The sequence below is a fragment of the Scyliorhinus torazame genome, chromosome 14 (genome assembly GCF_047496885.1).
Source record: "Scyliorhinus torazame isolate Kashiwa2021f chromosome 14, sScyTor2.1, whole genome shotgun sequence".
In the NCBI taxonomy this organism is placed as follows: domain Eukaryota; kingdom Metazoa; phylum Chordata; class Chondrichthyes; order Carcharhiniformes; family Scyliorhinidae; genus Scyliorhinus; species Scyliorhinus torazame.
In genome coordinates this window covers 125175855-125195591 of record NC_092720.1, presented here as the reverse complement: position 1 = coordinate 125195591, position 19737 = coordinate 125175855, and the positions used below count along the sequence as shown (strand labels likewise).

Here is a 19737-nt window from a genome sequence, read left to right as displayed (position 1 = left end):
ATCCAGGGACCACTTTCAAGGACGCAGGATGGCATGGTGGGAGGGGGGAAGGCGTTGTGGAGGAGGGGGTTGCGGCAGGGCTGCCCGCCACACATAACACTTCAAAAATACTTCATTAGCTGTAAAAGGAAAATTTGAGATGCCTTGAGGTCATGAATAATGCTGCATGAATGCAAGTTTTTTTCTCCCACAGGCCCACTGAGGAACTTAATGTAATTTTGCCATTCAAACAAACCCTGGAAGGGTTTAGTGATATTTTAAAAATAAAAATTACTGCAGGGAAATTGCGGCTCTGTTAAAATTGAAGGTGATGGACTGTGCAATCTGTTTATCTGCTATTGTCACCAATCGTCATTTCTGGCCTATTTTGTTCTTGTACAATTTGCTGACAAGGTCTGTTTTCTTCTATTAGAAATAAGACTCATTACATCCTTCAATCCTTAAAAGATGGTAAAGTTCGCAAGGATACAGGATCCAGATCAGACCGCAGGGAGTTGATTTCTTCACTGACTGTGTGTGGGGGGGTGGGGGACGACGACATTAAACCGAGACCACGGGCGGGATATGTGGGTTGTCCAGTGTCGGAGGCGGCTACCGGCTCCCCCCCATCACCCCGATGTGTACAGCGCTTTTCCTGTCCCACCGCCGGGGAACCCACCATGATGGGGGGAGGGGGGGGGGTCACGTTCAGTGGGAGCAGAAGATCTCGCCCGTGGGAAAGGCTGGAAAATCCGGACCTGTCTGCCCTCACATGTGGATGTGATCCCATGAAGGGTCAGTTAGGAAGAAGAGCAGTGGAATTATCCTCAGTGTCCTGGCCAACATTTATCCCTCGATTAACATCGTTTAACCACATTATCTGACCATCATGTTGCTGTTAAGAAAGCATGATGTGTCCAAATTGACTGCTGCATTTTCAAATGGCAGCAGTTTCAAAGGACTTAATTGACTGTAAAGTGCTTTAGGATATCCTACAGTCACGTAAGGTGCTGTGTAAATGCAAGTCTTTCTTTCATAGCTAGACATTGGCAGTCACAGAAATGAGCCAACGTCAGACATCAAAGTTGTAGAATGGGTTTAAATCAGTAATATGGGGATCTAACTGAAATATGGTTAAATTAAGTGGGAAGCAATTGACCAGTGACAGGGATACTCACTCTATAGGGGTCCTTTTCTTGCTGGGACCATGGTTCACATCAGGTCCTCGTCTACATGGACATTCACTGGCCTCTGTTCAGAGAATATGTTCCAAACTGTTTTTGTGGCTTGAAGCGACACTGAGGTATCGTGTCCTCTACAGGCATGCAACGAAGACGCAGACGGGTCCTCGATACTTCTGTTGCCTACGTCCGCGGGGAAGAGAATCTGGCCGGCTGGCGGCCTCGAAGCGACAGCCTCATTCTCGATCATCAATGGGAATTGGAGAAACTCAGCCTGTTACAAGAGGTATAGTAATTCTGTGATTGGGTAATGGTGCCTTGGGTGTTGGAAGAGATAGTGAGCTGAATATGGATTTTATCCAGCACTTTAGAATGATCTGGTATTTTTTCACAGAATCACAGAATAATACAGTGCAGAAGAGGCCCTTCGGCCCATCGAGTTTGCACCAACCCATGAAAGACATTTGACATATGAGGAGTGGTTCAGGGCTCTGGCTCTGTACTCATAGAATTTACAGTGCAGAAGGAGGCCATTCGGCCCATCGAGTCTGCACCGGCTCTTGGAAAGAGCACCCCACCCAAGGTCAACACCTCCACCCTATCCCCACAACACAGTAACCCCACCCAACACTAAGGGCAATTTTGGACACTAAGGGCAATTTATCATGGCCAATCCACCTAACCTGCACATCTTTGGACTGTGGGAGGAAACCGGAGCACCCGCAGGAAACCCACGCACACACGGGGAGGATATGCAGACTCCGCACAGACAGTGACCCAAGCCGGAATCGAACCTGGGACCCTGGAGCTGTGAAGCAATTGTGCTATTCACAATGCTACCGTGCTGCCCTACTCGTTGGAGTTTAGAAGGATGAAGGGGGATCTTATTAAAGCTTACAGGATACTGCGAGGACTGGATAGAGTGGACGTCGAGAGGATGTTTCCACTAGTAGGAAAAGTTAATACCAGAGGGCACAACCTCTGACTGAAGGGACTATCCATTGAAACAGAGATGAGGAGGAATTTCTTCAGCCAGAGGGTGGTGAATCTGTGGAACTCTTTGCCGTAGAAGACTGCGGAGGCCAAATCACTGAGTGTCTTTAAGACAGCGATAGATAGGTTCTTGATTAATAAGGAGATCAGGGGTTATGGGGAGAAGGGGGATGAGAAAAATATCAGCTATGATTGAATGGCGGAGCAGACTCGATGGGCCGAGTGGCCTGATTCTGCTCCTATGGGGGCAGCACAACCGCACAGTGGTTAGCACAGTTGCTTCACAGCTCCAGGGTCCCAGGTTCGATTCCCAGCTTGGGTCACTGTCTGTGCGGAGTCTGCACATTCTTCCCGTGTCTGCGTGAGTTTCCTCCGGGTGTTCCTGTTTCCTCCCACAGTCTAAAGATGTGCAGGTCAGGTGGATTGGCTATGCTAAATTGCCCTTAGTGTCCAAAAAAAAGGTGAGGTGGGGTTACGGGGAGCGGGTGAAGGTGTGGGGTTAGGGTGGAGGTATGGGCTCTTTCCAAGGGCCGGTGAGACTCGATGAGCCGAATGGTCTCCTTCTGCACTGTAAATTCTATGATTCCATGATTCTATGTCTTATGGTCTACCTAATCCCATTTGCCAGCACTTGGCCCATTGCCATGAATGTTATGACGTGGCAAGTGCTCATCCAGGTACTTTTTAAAGGATGCGAGGCAACCCGCCTCTACCACCCTCCCAGGAAGTGCATTCCAGACCGTCACCACCCTCTGGGTAAAAAAGCTTTTCCTCAAATCCACCCTAAACCTTCTGCCCCTCACCTGAACTTGTGTCCCCTTCAGCTAAGGGGAACAGCTGCTCTCCATCCACCCTGTCGATGCCCCTCATAATCTTGTCCACCTCGATCAGGTCGCCCCTCAGTCTTCTCTGCTCCAGCGAAAACAACCCAAGCCTATCCAACTTCTCTTCATAACTTAAATGTTCCACGCCAGGCAACATCCTGGTGAATCGCCTCTGCACCCCCTCCACTACAATCACATCCTTCCTATAATGTGGCGACCAGAATTGCACACAGTACTCCAGCTGTGGCTTCACCAAGTTCTATACAACTCCAACATGACCTCCCTGCTTTTGTAATCTCTGCCTCGATTGATAAAAGCAAGTGTCCCATATGCCTTTTTACCCCCTATTAACCAGCCCTTCTGCTTCCAGAGATCTATGGACAAACTCACCTTTGTTCCTCGGAACTTCTCAGTGTCAGGCCATTCATTGAATACTTCCTTGTCAAATTACTTCTTCCAAAGTCTATCACCTCACACTTTTCAGGGTTAAATTCCATCTGCCACTTTTGTGCCCATTTGACCATCCCATCTATATCTTCCTGTAACCCAAGACACTCAACCTCACTGTTAACCACCTGGCCAATTTTTATGTCATCTGCAAACGTACTGATCCTATCCCTTACATAGTCATCTGTGTCATTTATATAAATGACAAACAATTGGGGACCTAGCACAGGTCCTGTGGTACGCCACTGGTTGCTGGCTCCCAGTCACTAAAGCAGCCGTCTCTCCTCACCCTCTGTCTCCTGCAGCTAAGCCAATTTTTGAATCCACCTTATCAAGTTACCCTGTATCCCATGTGGGACCTTGTCAAAGGCTTTGCTGAAATCCATGTAAACTACATCAACTGCACTACCCTCATCTACACACTTGGTCACATGTTCAAAAAATTCAATCAAATTTGTTGGGCATGACCCCCCTCTGGCAAAGCCATGCTGACTATTCCTGATCAAACCTTGCTTCTCCAAGTGGAGATAGATTCTCTCCTTCAGAATTTTCTCCAATAGTTTTTCTACCACTGACGTGAGACTCACTGGTCTGTAGTTCCCTGGCTTATCGCTACAGCCCTTCTTAAATAGTGGGACCACATTAGCTGTTCTCCAGTCCTCTGACACCTTCCCCGCAGCCAGAGAGGAATTAAAAATCTGTGTCAGAGCCCCTGCAATCTCCCCCCTCGCCTCCCACAGCATCCTGGGACACAATTCTTCCGGACCTGGAGGCTTGTCCACTTTTAAGACTGCCAACACCTCCAATACCTTGTCACTCCCTATGACAATTTGTTCAAGAACCTCACAGTCTCTCTCTCTGAGTTCTATATTTACCACCTCATTCTCTTGGGTTCATAGATGTGAAATATTCGTTCAACACCCTACCAATGTCCTCTGGCTCCACACAGATTTTCTCTTGGTCCCTAATGGGCCCTGCTCTTTCCTTGGTTATCCTCTTCCCATTGATATACTTATAGAATATCTTGGGATTTTCCCGACTTTAACCAGCCAGAGCTTTCTCATATCCCCTTTTTACTCTCCTAATTGCTTTCTTAAGCTCCATCTTGCACTTTCTGTATTCCACTAATGCCTCCATTGATTTGTTCCCCTTGTACTTGCGAAAAGCCTCTCGTTTCCTTCTCATCGTATCTTGAATGTCTCTGGTCATCCACGGTTCTCTGGGCTTGTTACTCCTTCCTATTATCCTAGAGGGAATATGTTGGGCCTGTACCCTCTCCATTTCCTTTTTGAATACCCCCTCTGCTCTTCTGTAGATTTCCACACAAGTAACTCTTTCAAATCTACCTTGCCCAGATCCTGCCTTATTTTAGTAAAATCTGCTCTCTCCCAATCCAAAACCTTTTTTTTGCAACTTGTCTATTTCTTTGTCCATAGCAAACTTAAATTGTACAATGTTATGGTCGCTATCACCAAAATGCTCCCCCACCAACACATCAACCACCTGTCCAGCTTCATTCCCCAGAATTAGATCCAGCACTGCACTGTCCCTTGTGGGACCCTCTATATATTGAGCTAAGAAGTTCTCCTGCATACATTTTAAGAACTCCACTCTATCTAAGCCCTTAACATAATGACTATCCCAATTATTGTTGGGAAAGTTGCAATCACCTAATATAATTACCCTATTATTTTACACACCTCTGTGAATTGCACCCATATTTGCTCCTCAATTTCCAGCTGACTAATTGCAGGTCTATAATAAACACCCAGAAATGTGGCTGCCCCTTTTTGATTCCTAAACTCTACCCACAAAACTTCATTTGACGCCCCCCTCCAAGATATCATCTCTCCGTATTGCAGTAACTGACTCCTGAACTAATAATTAACTAATGCAATGCCTCCTTCTATTTTACCCGCTCCTCTGTCTCTCCTGAAGATTCTATATCCTGGGATGTTGAGCTGCTAATCCTTCACCTCCCTCAACTACATCTCTGTGATGGCTACCATATCACAATCCCATGTCAATCCTTGCCTTAACTCATCCGTTTTACCTCTAATACTCCTGGCATTAATGTAGAGGTCCTCCATCCTTGTCTGACTCCCTTGAAACTTACTACCGCTGTATTTCCTCTGACTTGATTTATTTTCCGTGTTATGTTGTGTCCCTATTCTGCGAACAGTCTGCCTCCCCTCCCCCTGCTGAATTAGTTTAAACGCCTCCCAACAGCATTAGCAAACCCGCCAGCAATGATGTTCGTCCCACTCTAGTTCAGAAGTAGACCGTCCCACTTGTACAGGTCCCACCTTCCCCAGAAACGGTCCCAGTGATCCAGGAATCTAAAACCCTCCCTCCTGCACCAACTCTTAAGCCACGCATTCACCTGCGCTATTCTCCTATTTCTGTACTCACTAGCACATGACAGGGAGTAATCCAGAGATTACAACCCAAGAGGTCCTGCTTTTTAGTCTACTACCGAACTCCCTGAATTCTTTTTAAAAAATATATATTTATTAAAGTTTTTAACACAATTTTTCTCCCTTACAAACAATAACCCCCCCCCCCACCCCGTAACAAAAAAAAACGAGAAATCGCGCTGAGCAAGATATATACATGGCAAAATGATATATTTACACAGCTTTGTACACTGGCCCTCACCCGTACGTGCCAGTTTCCCCAACCCTTCATGTTATCTCTTGCTCATCCACCCTCCCAGGCATGTGCCCCCTCCCCTCCCCCCTCCCAGGACGTCCCCTCCACCCCCCCCCCCCCCCCCCCCCCCCCCCCCCCTCCCCAAGGTTGCTGCTGCTGCTGACCGACCTTCCTCTAACGCTCCGCGAGATAGTCTAGGAACGGTTGCCACCGCCTGTAGAACCCCTGCGCAGACCTTCTCAAGGCGAACTTAATCCTCTCCAACTTTATGAACCCAGCCATGTCGTTTATCCAGGCCTCCAGGCTGGGGGGCTTCGCCTCCTTCCACATTAGCAAGATCCTTCGCCGGGCTACGAGGGACGCAAAGGCCAGAATGCCGGCCTCTTTCGCCTCCTGCACTCCGGGTTCGTCCACTACTCCAAATATTGCTAGCCCCCAGCTTGGCCACTCCTCTCCAGAACCCCTCCAGTGCCGGGCATGACCAAAACATATGGACATGATTCGCCGGGCTCCCTGAGCACCTTCTACATCTGTCCTCTACCCCAAAGAACCTACTCAACCTCGCCCCCGTCAAGTGCGCTCTGTGGACCACCTTAAATTGTATCAGGCTGAGCCTGGCACACGAGGAGGAGGAATTAACCCTACCTAGGGCATCAGCCCACAGACCTTCCTCGATCTCCTCCCCCAGCTCCTCCTCCCATTTACCCTTTAACTCTTCTACCAGCGCTTCCCCCTCTTCTTTCAACTCCTGGTGTATTTCCGACACCTTGCCCTCCCCGACCCATACACCCGAGATCACCCTATCTTGAACTTCTTGTGCCAGGAGCAACGGGAATTCCCTCACCTGTCGCCTCACAAATGCCCTCACCTGCATATATCTAAAGGCATTTCCCGGGGGTAACTCAAACTTCTCCTCCAGTGCCCCTAGGCTCGCAAACGTCCCGTCGATGAACAGGTCCCCCATTCTTCCAATCCCCGCCCGATGCCAGCTCTGGAACCCCCTGTCCATCTTCCCCGGTGCCATCTCCACTGGCCCCAGATCCTTAGCGTTGCCGCCACCACCGGGCTCGTGGTATACTTTGTCGGCGAGAGTGGCAGCGGTGCCGTCACCAACACCCCCAGGCTCTTTCCTTTACAGGACGCCATCTCCTTCCTCTTCCGTGCCGCCCCCTCTCCCTCCATAACCCACTTGCGGATCATCGCCACATTTGCTGCCCAGTAGTAGCTCCCCAGGTTTGGCAGCGCCAACCCTCCTCGGTCCCTACTGCGTTCCAGGAACCCTCTCCTTACTCTCGGGGTCTTATTCGCCCACACAAACCCCATAATACTCCTGCCTACTCTCTTAAAAAAGGCCTTAGTGATCACGACGGGAAGGCACTGAAACACAAACAGAAACCTCGGAAGGACCACCATTTTGACCGACAGCACTCTACCCGCCAGCGAGAGCGGTAACATGTCCCATCTTTTGAAATTCTCCTCCATTTGCTCCACCAACCTCGTCAGATTCAGTTTATGTAGGGTCCCCCAACTCCTGGCTATCTGGATGCCCAGGTACCGAAAGCTCCCTTCTGCCCTCCTCAGCGGTAGGTCCCCTATCCCTCTTTCTTGGTCCCCCGCCTGTAATACGAAGAGCTCACTCTTCCCTACATTGAGCTTATAGCCTGAAAATTCCCCAAACTCCCTTAGAGTCTGCATGACCTCTACCATCCCCTCCATTGGATCCGCCACGTACAGCAACAGGTCATCCGCATATAGCGACACCCGATGCTCTTCTCCCCCTCGGACCACCCCCCTCCATTTATTAGACTCCCTCAATGACATGGCCAATGGTTCGATCGCCAATGCGAACAACAGGGGGGACAGGGGGCACCCCTGCCTCGTCCCTCGGTACAGTCGAAAGTACTCCGACCTCCGCCGGTTCGTCACTACACTCGCCATCGGGGCTCTGTAAAGGAGCTTAACCCAATTGATAAACCCTACCCCGAACCCAAACCTACGCAGCACCTCCCAGAGGTACTCCCACTCTACTCGGTCAAAGGCCTTCTCCGCGTCCATAGCTGCCACTATCTCCGCCTCTCCCTCCTCTGATGGCATCATTATCACGTTTAAGAGCCGCCGCACATTGGTGTTTAGTTGCCTGCCCTTTACAAATCCCGTCTGGTCCTCGTGGATTACCCCCGGGACACAGTCCTCGATCCTCGTGGCCAGCACTTTTGCCAGCAACTTTGCATCCACATTGAGGAGCGAGATCGGCCTCTACGATCCACATTGCAGTGGGTCCTTGTCCCGCTTTAGGATCAAAGAAATTGTCGCTTTCGACATTGTCGGGGGCAGGGTCCCCACCTCTCTTGCCTCATTAAAGGTCCTCACCAGTAGCAGGGCCAACAGGTCTGCGTATTTCCTGTAGAACTCCACCGGGAATCCGTCCGGTCCCGGGGCCTTCCCCGCCTGCATGCTCCCCAAACCCTTGCTCAGCTCCTCCAACCCAATTGGTGCCCCCAAACCAGCCACCTCTTACTCCTCCACCCTCGGGAATCTCAGCTGATCTAGGAATCGTCTCATCCCCTCTTCCCCCGCTGGGGGCTGGGATCTGTACAGCTCTTCATAAAAGGCCTTGAATACCTCGTTTATTTTCGTTGCACTCCGAACCGTGGCTCCCCTTCCATCTTTGACTCCCCCTATTTCCCTCGCTGCCATCCTCTTACGGAGCTGGTGTGCCAGCATCCGACTAGCCTTTTCCCCATACTCGTAGGTCACCCCCTGCGCTTTCCTCCACTGTGCCTCCGCCTTCCCTGTGGTCAACAGGTCAAACTCCGTCTGGAGCCGTCGTCTTTCCCCAAGTAATCTTTCCTCCGGGGCTTCTGCGTATCTTCTGTCCACTCTCAAAATCTCCCCCACTAACCTCTCCCTTTCCATACCCTCTGTCTTCTCCCTATGAGCCCTAATGGAAATTAGCTCTCCCCTGATCACTGCCTTCAACGCCTCCCATATCACCTCCACCCGCACCTCCCCGTTGTCGTTGGCCTCCAAGTACCTTTCGATACAACCCCTCACCTTCCCACACACCACCTCGTCCGTCAGCAGTCCCACATCCAGCCGCCACAACGGGCGTTGGTCCCTCTCCTCTCCCAGCTCCAGTTCCACCCAGTGTGGGGCATGGTCCGAAACAGCTATAGCTGAATACTCCGTCCCCTCCACCCTCGGGATGATCGCCCTACCCAGAACAAAGAAATCTATCCGGGAGTAGGCTTTGTGTACATGGGAGAAGAAAGAAAATTCCCTGGCCTGCGGCCTTGCAAACCGCCATGGGTCCATTCCCCCCATCTGATCCATAAACCCCCAAAGTACCTTGGCTGCCGCCGGCCTCTTTCCAGTCCTTGATTTGGAACGGTCCAGTGCTGGATCCAACACTGTATTGAAGTCCCCTCCCATTATCAGGCCTCCTATCTCCAGGTCCGGAATGCGCCCCAACATGCGCTTCATGAATCCTGCATCATCCCAGTTCGGGGCGTATACGTTTACCAACACCACCCACGTCCCTTGCAGCCTACCGCTCACCATTACATATCGCCCTCCATTGTCCGCTACATTAGTCTTGGCCTCAAATGACACCCGCTTTCCCACCAATATTGCCACCCCTCTATTCTTCGCGTCCAGTCCCGAGTGGTATACCTGTCCTACCCATCCCTTTCTTAACCTGACCTGGTCCGCCACCTTCAGATGTGTCTCTTGGAGCATGGCCACGTCCGCCTTCAGTCCCTTTAAGTGCGCGAACACTCGAGCCCTCTTCACCGGCCCATTCAGGCCCCTCACATTCCACGTTATCAGCCGGATTGGAGGGGCTCTCACCCCCCCCCCCACGCCCTGTCGACTAGCCATCTCCTTTTCTGGGCCAGTCCCGTGTCCACGCCTCCCTCACCCTCCAGTCCCCCTGAGGGGGGACCCCCGTCCCGACCACCTCTTCTGTGTCCCATTCCCTTTCGGCCAGTGCAGCAGCAACCCTTTCCCCCCCCCCCCCCCCCATCCCCTCCCCCCGCTAGACCCCTGCCTAGCTTTTTTGCTCCCCCCATGTCACTCCTGTAAGTCAGCTGACGCCTGCTGACCCCGGCTTCCCCTGCCGTCCCATTGACCTCCCCACGTGGGAGTCTCCCAATCCATATGCATTCCTTCGTTCCCCTTCCCGCCTTTCTTCCCGCGCGCGGGAAAAAAACCCGCGCTTTCCAAAGCCCGCTCCGCCCCCTCTGGCGCAGCTCCTGTTGCGGCCTTGTCTCTCTCTCCCAGCCCATGTAACATTTCCTGCACGTGATTGACCCCCTATATACAACAACCATCACACATCAAACCCCAAAACATCCCCCCCACCCTCACAAACCCTCAGTTAGAGTCTAACTTTTCAGCTTGTACAAAGGTCCACGCCTCTTCAGGCGTTTCGAAGTAATAGTGTTGGCCCTTGTATGTGACCCACAGTCGCGCTGGCTGCAGCATTCCGAATTTCCGGTACAACGCCGCTTTGGCCCGGTTGAAACCCACTCTCCGCTTTGCAACCTCCGTGCTCCAGTCCGGGTATATTCGGATCTCTGCATTGTCCTACTTACTGCTCCACTCCTTCTTGGCCCATTTCAGGACCCACTCTGTCCGTGAACCGGTGGAACCTCACCACCATCGCCCTTGGCGGCTCATTTGCCTGGGGCTTCTTCGCCAGCACCCAATGTGCCCCGTCCAACTCCAGCGGCCTCGAAGGGGCCTTCATGCCCATCATCGCCTCGAGCATCGTGCTCGCATATGCCCTGGCATCAGCCCCCTCCACTCCCTCAGGGAGACCCAGGATTCGCAGATTCTTTCTCCTCGACCTGTTCTCCAGGTCTTCGAGTCTTCCAGCCCACTTCTTGTGTAGCGCCTCGTTCTGCTCCACTCTCACCGCCAGGCCCACGAGCTCGTCCTCGTTCTGACTGACTCTTTTCTGTACCTCCTGGATCTTAGCTTCGTGGGCCTTCTGCGTGATCTCGAGTCCTTCAATGGCCGAAAGCATAGGCGCCAACATCTCTTTGCGCATCTCCTCGCGCTGCTCCTCGAAGCAGCGCTTGATGAACTCCTGCAGCTCTCCTTTGTCCCTGGCCGCCGCCATTTTGTTTTCTTTCCCTCGCTTCTCCCGTTGCTCCAGTGCCGCTCCTTTGGCCGTTACACTTCTGGTCCGTTTCATAGAAGTTGGCAGTGTTTGCTTCACCAGTCTGCCCCAAAAAGTCTATGGAAACTCCTGAAAAAGGTCTGAGAGTCGGCTCCAGACGGGAGCTGCCGAATGCGCGACCTACTCCTCCATGGCCGCCACCAGAAGCCTCGTCCCTGCTTCTTCAATGGCCCTGGTAGATCTTTTCACAGTTGTTCCCTCTGCTGCTGGAATTCACCTTTGATAGAGTCAAGCCAGATTGCAGCTTTAAGCTTGCCCTTCCCCCGCCTGCATGCTGGAAGAGGCCCTCGTCTGCTGCTGCAGCTCAAGCCAAATCTTTCATTGTTTCTGCCGGGTCTGGTAGCCAAAAGACACAACACTCCTGGGGGACACTGTCAGGGGAATGCTGCAGCCTTCTTCCCACACCGGGAAATGTCAAACAAATGCCGTGGGGGCCCTGTAAAAGAGCCCAAAAGTCCGTTCCAAGCGGGAGCTGCCGAATATGCGACCTAGCTCTGCATAGCCGCACCCGGAAGTCCAACTCCCTGAATTCTTGATGCAAGACCTCGTCCCTTTTTCTATCTATGCCATTGGTACCAATGTGTGCCATGGCCTCTACCTTAACACCCACCCCCTTCAGGATGCCCTGCAGCCGTCCAGTGACATCCCGGACCCTGGCACCAGGGAGGCAACACACCATCCTGGAGTCATGTTGATGGCCACAGTAGTGCCTATCTGTTCCCCTGAATAGAGAATCCCTATTACTATTGCTCTTCCTCTCTTTTCCCCCTCCTGTGTAGATAGGCTGCTTGTGGTGCCAGAAACTTGGCTCTGTCTATACTCCCTGGAGGAACCTACCTCATCAGCCTTCAGAATGGAATACTGATGTGCGAGAGGGTCCCCAGGGAACTCCTGAACTACCTGTCTGTTTCTCTTGGATTGTCTGGTGGTCACCCATTCCCTTCCTTCCTCAGGTCCCTTCAGCTGCGGTGTGACCACCTCTCTAAATGTACAATCCACGATGCTCTTAGACTTGTGGATGCTCCACAGTGTCTCCAGTCGCCGCTCCAGCTCTGAAACCCGAGCTACCAGGAGCTGCAGCTGAACACACTTCCTGCACACATGCTGCTCCCGGAGACTTGAAATGTTCCCGGATTCCCATTCTCCTCTACTCTCATGAAGGAACTGAACCTTGCTTGAGTTTGAGTTCCCACAGACACTGAGTGCTCTTTGGTGTCAGGCCAAGTGTTCTTTCGTATTGTGTGAGTCCAGAGAATGGGTTTCAGCAGCCTCTCCACCTGTTCGCAGAAAGCGGGGGGCTGAGCTCAGTCATGCATTTCATCCAGTGGACACACAGTACTGGAGTTTCTGCGAGGTTGTGCCGGCTTCATTCACGCACTTTGCCCAAAAGCACTCAAAGCAGTGCAACATATATGACACATTTCAAGCGTGAATTATGTCTACGGAAACCAAGATTCTGCAATTTCTTGTGCCAGTTTAAACACCTTGCTGAAAGCAACAAAAACTGGCTCTGTCCCCAGATTGAATTAACCGCTGTGGCGAGTCTCTGTTTTTAACTCCTGTTGACAGGTCTTAGAGGGAGCTCTGAAATACAGGGCTGGATTCTTCCGCCCCGCCCGCCGCAAGAACGCCACGGGCGAGACGTGGACAACGGAAAAATCCATTGACCTTGGGCGGGATTCTCCGCCCGTGTTCGCCCGCCGACCGAAGAATCCCGCCCAAAGTCACTTTTCAGAGGCCGGAAAACCTGTAGATACAGTTGTTTTAACACAAGGATTAAAAATAATCATTTACTAAGAAACTGACTATTATACACCACCAAAACCAATAAATGATTCTGTGTAGCCTTTTAATGCCAATTTCAGTTCTTTACAAAATCCGGTTTCTCACCGACAGCGAATGAAAACACTGATTAAAATTGCTTATTCTTGTGGTAAATCCATTTTCAGCTGTATTATGAAAACTGCACCAGGTTATGCATATTGAACATATCAAGCAATCATTTTAATGTCATTTTTCTTTTTTTTTTAAATATTGTTTCCCATTTTCTCTCAAATTTACACCCAACAATAAACAATAATTAGTAACAAATGTACTGATGCAAATGTACTGTAACAAATATTCTTTTTGTTTTAAGAAGTGTTTCTCTTTGGTGTTTCCATTCTAACGCGATTGTACTTCTCCCAAAGCAAAATCCCGCTTGAATCAACACAGTCGGGCAGTAATTTAGAACATCATTCAAAAAGAAAAATGACATCAAGGCAATGTGGGAGGAAGAGGTGGGAGAGGGTATGGAAGAGGGGTTCTGGTGTCCCGTTCCGCGATTCGCGCCGGTCGCGGGGATTCTCAGGCCCAGTCCCGGGCTCAGAGAATCCCACCCCACGCCTTTGAGTGGAATTTGTGCCCAGATCGCCGATTGCCCTCAAAGCAGACACCCTTGTCCATTTTCAGTTTGTCACAGTTTCCATCACGGGTTAGCAAACAGCAAGTGCCATGGCTGAGGTCGGAGATCTCTGTGTAGACCAGGCATTGAACCTGACACCTTCTGATCCAGCCCATTCAGATCCACACCAGGTGGCAACCAGGCCGGGGATCGGGAAGCTGATGGGGCGATTTTAAAAAAATCATTTTACAGTCTCCTCCAAAAAAAGAAAAGAATTGCCATGCTCACACCTCTTTCTGAAGATGAGATTTAACTCTGATGGGGATGGTAACAGCGAGGCATCATGTGTGGCATTGGCAATGAGGGAAACACTCATTAATTGGGATTACGAATGGTGCATCTGAGAAAGGAATCTTCCTATCTCCAATGATGGGCCTGGAGTTCAAGGTCCCTCTCTGATCAAGGTGCTGATGGTGCCTATCCGCCATCTACAAGGCAAAAGTCAGGAGTGTGATTGACTACTCTCCACTTATCTGGATGAGTCCAGCTCCAACAGCATTCAAGAAACTCAACACCATCCAGGGCAAAGCAGCCCGCTTGATTAGCATCCCACCTGTCGTGTTATGTACTCTGGGATAACACAGGCTGCAACTGGATGCAGATTTAACCAAAAGATACTCCAGTCCTTGAAGTTAGTTCAATCTGATTTATTGACCCAGTAGCACAGTTAGCACAGTTCTCTATGAGTTTGACTCTCTGCTAACCCAAGTGTGGTTACTCTGTCTGACTGAACCAGACTAGCTCTTAGCCACGTGCTGGAGGTGTGATACTGTACATACACCCTGACTCACTCTGTAGATGTTCATCAGTGGAAAGAGGTGGAGTGTGAGTGCCTCGTGCCTTTTATAGTGAGATACCACCCCTGAGTGTCCTGTTCTCTGTGTTCATTAGCTGCCTGTCTGTGCCTGTCTGTATATCATTATCTGCATGTCTGCATATCATGACACCACTCACCACCTCAAAGACTCATGCCCTGCACCACTAATGCACAATGGCAATAGTGTTTAACATCTACACGATGCATTGTAGCAACTTGCTAAGCCTCCTTCAACAGCGTCTTCAAAACCTACAACCTGTACCTTCTGGTACAAGTTCAGCAGGTGCATGGGAACCAAGTTCCCCTCACCGTCCTGACTTGAAACTTCATCTCAGTTGCTTTGCTATTGCCGGGTGCTGGGTCAAAATCCTAGAACTCCTCCACCACACTCCTGCCTCCACAACCTAACAGCACTGTTGGTGTACTGACACCAAATGGACTGCCGCAGTACAAGAAGGCAGCTCATTATCACTTTCTCAATGGCAGTTGGATGGGCAACAATTGCTGGCCTTGTCAGCAATGCCCGCATCCCAAGACTGAATTTTTAAAAACTTACTCTGTGATGGGGGTGCTGAAGTTTAGATTTCCTCTCTCATAGGGAGAGACAAGGAGTGCTTGCCCTTGCAGAAGGCAAATCATATTTTGAGGTATGTAAGTTATTCGGTGACATCCCTACCTGTTTTCCTGCCCTCAGGTGGAAAAGACCCGGCACTACCTGCTACTGCGTGAGAAGTTAGAGAGCACGCTGAGATCAGGCTGCGATTCAGTCTCTTCGTACACCAGTGAGGACCTTAGCGAATCCCAAAGCATCTCCTCAACGTATAGCCTGCACTCCACAGGAAGCAACGACATGCCGACCTGCACCTACACCACCACCGAACGCCAGAAAGAGTTAGCAGCCAAGGTAAGGAGCCTAAGACTATGCCGACTGGGAGTGTACATTACTGAGGTCAAGGGAGTAGGGCTTGAGGTATTGACTGCCCATCGGTAGAATGTAAGTTCCTTCCAGAATCTTCTTGGTGAATTCATGTTTTCATGTTTACCGTGGGCAGCATGATAGCACAGTGGTGAGCACAGTTGCTTCACAGCTCCAGGGTCCCAGGTTCGATTCCCGGCTTGGGTCACTGTCTGTGCGGAGTCTGCACGTTCTCCCCGTGTGTGCATGGGTTTCCTCCGGGTGCTCCGGTTTCCTCCCCCAGTCCAAAGATGTGCAGGTTAGGTGGATTGGCCATGCTAAATTGCCCTTAGTGTCCAGAGAGGTTAAATGGGGTTATGGGGATAGGGTGGAGGTGTGGGGTTGAGTAGGGTGCTCTTTCCAAGGACCGGTGCAGACTCGATGGGCCTCCTACTGCACTGTAAATTCTATGATCAAGTGAAGGATGACAATCAATGGAATGTCACCATTTTCCTCTTTTTACCTAATGTCATCAACATAACTCCTAGATCAGGCCTAACAGAGGTAAGAAGCGATGTAATACTCATTTTACGATGATTTAAAAGAAATAGGTGAGAGCATTGTTAGATGCCCTAACTGTAATCTTTAAAAGTTTGTTTGGGAACTATTCCTTTAGATTGGAAAATTCCATTTCTCACTCTATTATTTAAGAAAGGTGGGAAACCAGGAAATTGAAGACCAATTCATCTAATATCTGTTACCAGGAAATTACTCAGCCTACAATTAATGGCAGAATTACTGAAAACCAATGGAGTTTCCCATTGTGGGCACCCCCACGCAATCAGGAAATCCGCTGGCGTGAGCAGGCTGCCGGTGTAACAAAGGATCCCGCCGGCGGAGAATTCAGCCTCTTATATTTTCAGCTGATCAGAGAGAGCCAACGTGGATTTGTAAAGGATAGGTCAAGCCTGACCAATGTGTTTGAATTCTTTTGAGGAGGTGACAGGGAATATCAATGTGTGTTGTTTATATGGATTTGAAGAAGATATTTGATAAAAACCTTCATAAAAGATTAATCGCTAAAGTTGAAACTCATTGAGTCAAAGGCAAATTATCTACCTGATTCGGAAATTAGCTGAGTGGCAGGAGACAGAGAGTAGGTACCCTAAATGGCAGTAGATGATGACTTGTATGGGCTTTAATTTTTCACTGGATTTATCAACAATTTGGATAGTGGAATAGAAAATCAGTTATCCAAATTTGCTAAAGACACAAAGGTAGGTAGCATTGTAATCAATGTAGCTGGGAGTGTGAAATTACAAAGAGATATTGATAAAATGAATGGGAAAAACAGTGGCAAATGGATTTCAACGTAGTCAATATGTGAGGTCACCCACTTTGGATCGAAAAATGATAGATCAAGGTACTTTCTAAGTGGTGAAAAGCTAAAAACAGCTAAGCCCAAAGAGATTTGTGGGTCCAGATAAACAGATTGTTAAAATGTCAAGAATAGATACAGATAAGACGGCACGGCAGCGCAGTGGTTAGCACTGTTGCCTCACCCCGCCGAGGACCTGGGTTCATTCCCGGCCCCGGGTCACTATCGATGTGGAGTTTGCACATTAAAAAAAAAAGAAGATAAAAGAACAGACACAGAAAATGACCAAAAAAGCTAATGAAATGCTGGCCTTCATATTTAGAGGAATACCACACATAAAGGTAGAAATCATGCTCCAGCAATACCTGGTTAGATCACACCTGGTAACTGTGAGCAGTCCTGGACACCACACCGTAGGAAGGATACATTGGCCTTCGGAGGATGTGCAAAGTAGATTTATCAGAATGACCCCTGAACGGAAAGGATTAAATTGTGAGGAGATGTTACATAAACTAGTTCCTGAAAAATAGAAGATAAACCGGCGATTTGATTGAAATTTTCAGATTATTAAAAAGAATGGACCAGGTAGATATTGAGAAACTAGGCAGTCTAAGACTAGTCAGAAAATATCGAACTAGATCTTTCAGGGTCAAATGAGGAAACATTTATTCACGTAAATGGTGTTCCAAGTTTGGAACTCTCTTTCATAAATGGTAATTGATGTGAGATCAATTGTTAGCTTTCAAACTGAGATTGATAGATTTTTGGTAACTAAAGTTACTAAGGGATACAGGGCAAATGTGGGTATATGCAACTCGGTCAAAGGTTTACGTAATTTAAGTGCCCAAGATTCAGTGGTACCGATATTTAGAGCGGCTGGGCAAGGGGCCCATGTCAGTGACCATGAAACGTGAAAATATTGGGAAGACAGATATGAAACACACTGAGCAAATTTTAACCCCTCCTCTCCCCATGAAGGGAATGAAGGGTAAATACTGAGGCGAGGTGTTGTAGAGGGCTGTTCATTCGGATAGGGTAGGGATATAGGACATGACTATTACAGGGGTGGAAGGGTATAGTGAAGGACAGGCATTAGGCCAATTGTACAGTCCAGGAACATTGCTAGCGGAATAATGAACTTCCATTGGCTGATTTTTGGCTGTATTGACAGCATATCATAAGGACACGAATTACCATCTGGAGGAAACTGGGTCAGCAATGAACAGAAAGCTTTATTGAAAAAAGTAGAAATTCATGGGTGTTATTCTCTCTTCCAGTGCCTCCGACTCCTAAACCACACATTTAACAGAGAGTACAGCCATGTCTGTATCAGTGCCAGCGAGAGCAAGGTATGCTGAGAAACTGCGCGTGCCCAGTTTAACTTACGTTGATATTGGAGTGCATCCTGAGACCTCCTTGTGAGGGTGGTCGCAGCGTGTGTATGTGTGTGCATGTCTGTCATTTAATGGACAGGCACAGTGGCACAGTGGTTAGCACTGCCACCTCATAGTGCCAGGGACCTGGGTTCGATTCTGGCCTTGAGTGATTGTCTGTGTGGAGTCTGCATGTTCTCCCTGTGTTTACGTGGGATTCTTTCGGGTACTCTGGTTTCTTCCCACAGTCCGAAAATATGCAGATTAGGTGGATTGGCCGTGCTAAATTGTCCCTTAGTGTCCAACGATATGCATGTTAAGTGGAGTTACTGGTTTACGGGGATAGGGTGGAGGAGTGGACTTAGGTAGGATGCTCTTTCAGAGGGCTGGTGCAGACTCAATGGACCAAATGGCCTCCTTCTGCAATGTAAGGATTCTATGGAAATGGGGGTCTGCTGAATGACAAGTCCTAGATGAATAAATGCACTGTCCCTCAGGAGGTATTGGATTTCATTTCCTGTTTGTTGGGAGCCACAAGACGCCAATGAAGCGTGAAACGCCAGAGCAGTATTGGATTGACAGCGACATAAGTATTGGAATTTTTATTTTTGCATTTTAAATTTATTTACCTCATTTTAGTTTTTCAATGCTAACAGTTATTTAAAATGTGGTTGTGTCATGGACAGATTGTATCTGCGCTCTTACTGCACTTATCAGCATGTTTAAAAGAGGTCTGACTCTCTTGGGGTGTGTATTCCAATCAACTCATTCAGCAGCACGTTTTTGCATGTTTAAAATAAAGAAGGTTGCTAATTCTCATGCACTTACCCTGAATTAACACAATGTCACACACTTGGTTTCAAACACACATGCATACAATTAATAATTTGATACAGATTAGAATTAATTCAGTATCTGATTTATGATTTCTAATCTCTCATGTGGCAGGCCTGTGGTTTCTTGAATGGAGTTGAATTTGAAGTGTGGGTCTTGTAAAGCGAAAGGGCATGGGTTTTCTTGTAGTTGAATATTTGGGAAATTGGTTCTCAGGTGAACTTTGAAGCTGGAGCAGGTTAAGTACTTTGGCTGCTTGATAATTTGCAGCTAGTTTCTGAGACTGGTTATCAGACTGGCTGACAATAGATGGTCCTGATGGATCTGCTGAATCATGGGATAATAAGGATGCAGTCCCTGAAACCAGGGGCGTCATTCTCCGCCGGCGGGAGTCTCCGTTCTGCCGGCACCGGGGGGTTTCCCGACGGCGTGGGGCTGCCCCACAATGGGAAACCCCATTGACCGGCCGGTGTTACGGAGACTCCCGCCGGCCGGTCGGCGCAGAAATGTGGCGGGGCGGGTAGGAGAATTTTGCCCCAGCTTCAGTCACACAACTGCTGGTTTAACACTTCTAAGGCCCACCCAGTCCAGTTTAGATAGGGAAGGCAATTGTGACAACTAGGGAGTTGAAGGTGGCTATTCAGTTTTGATCTACTCTTTTTTCCAGTATGAAACACAAGAGACAGACATCCTGGAAACTCAATGGGCGGGATTCTCCCAGCCCGGGGCCGGGCCA

At 49.2% G+C, this 19737-nt stretch overlaps 1 protein-coding gene across 32 annotated transcripts in view; it reads left to right on the top strand.

The window, feature by feature from the left end:
• Window positions 1-19737, top strand: part of kif1aa (kinesin family member 1Aa) — a 511250-nt gene that overhangs the window by 456692 nt on the left and 34821 nt on the right. For 31 of the 32 annotated variants that reach the window (XM_072474808.1, XM_072474806.1, XM_072474807.1 and 28 more), the window contains 3 exons: window positions 1301-1446; window positions 15216-15425; window positions 18072-18143. In XM_072474808.1, the coding sequence (XP_072330909.1) occupies window positions 1301-1446; window positions 15216-15425; window positions 18072-18143 (428 nt within the window). The remainder of the gene's footprint in view (window positions 1-1300; window positions 1447-15215; window positions 15426-18071; window positions 18144-19737) is intronic. The other variant, XM_072474787.1, reaches the window with a different exon arrangement.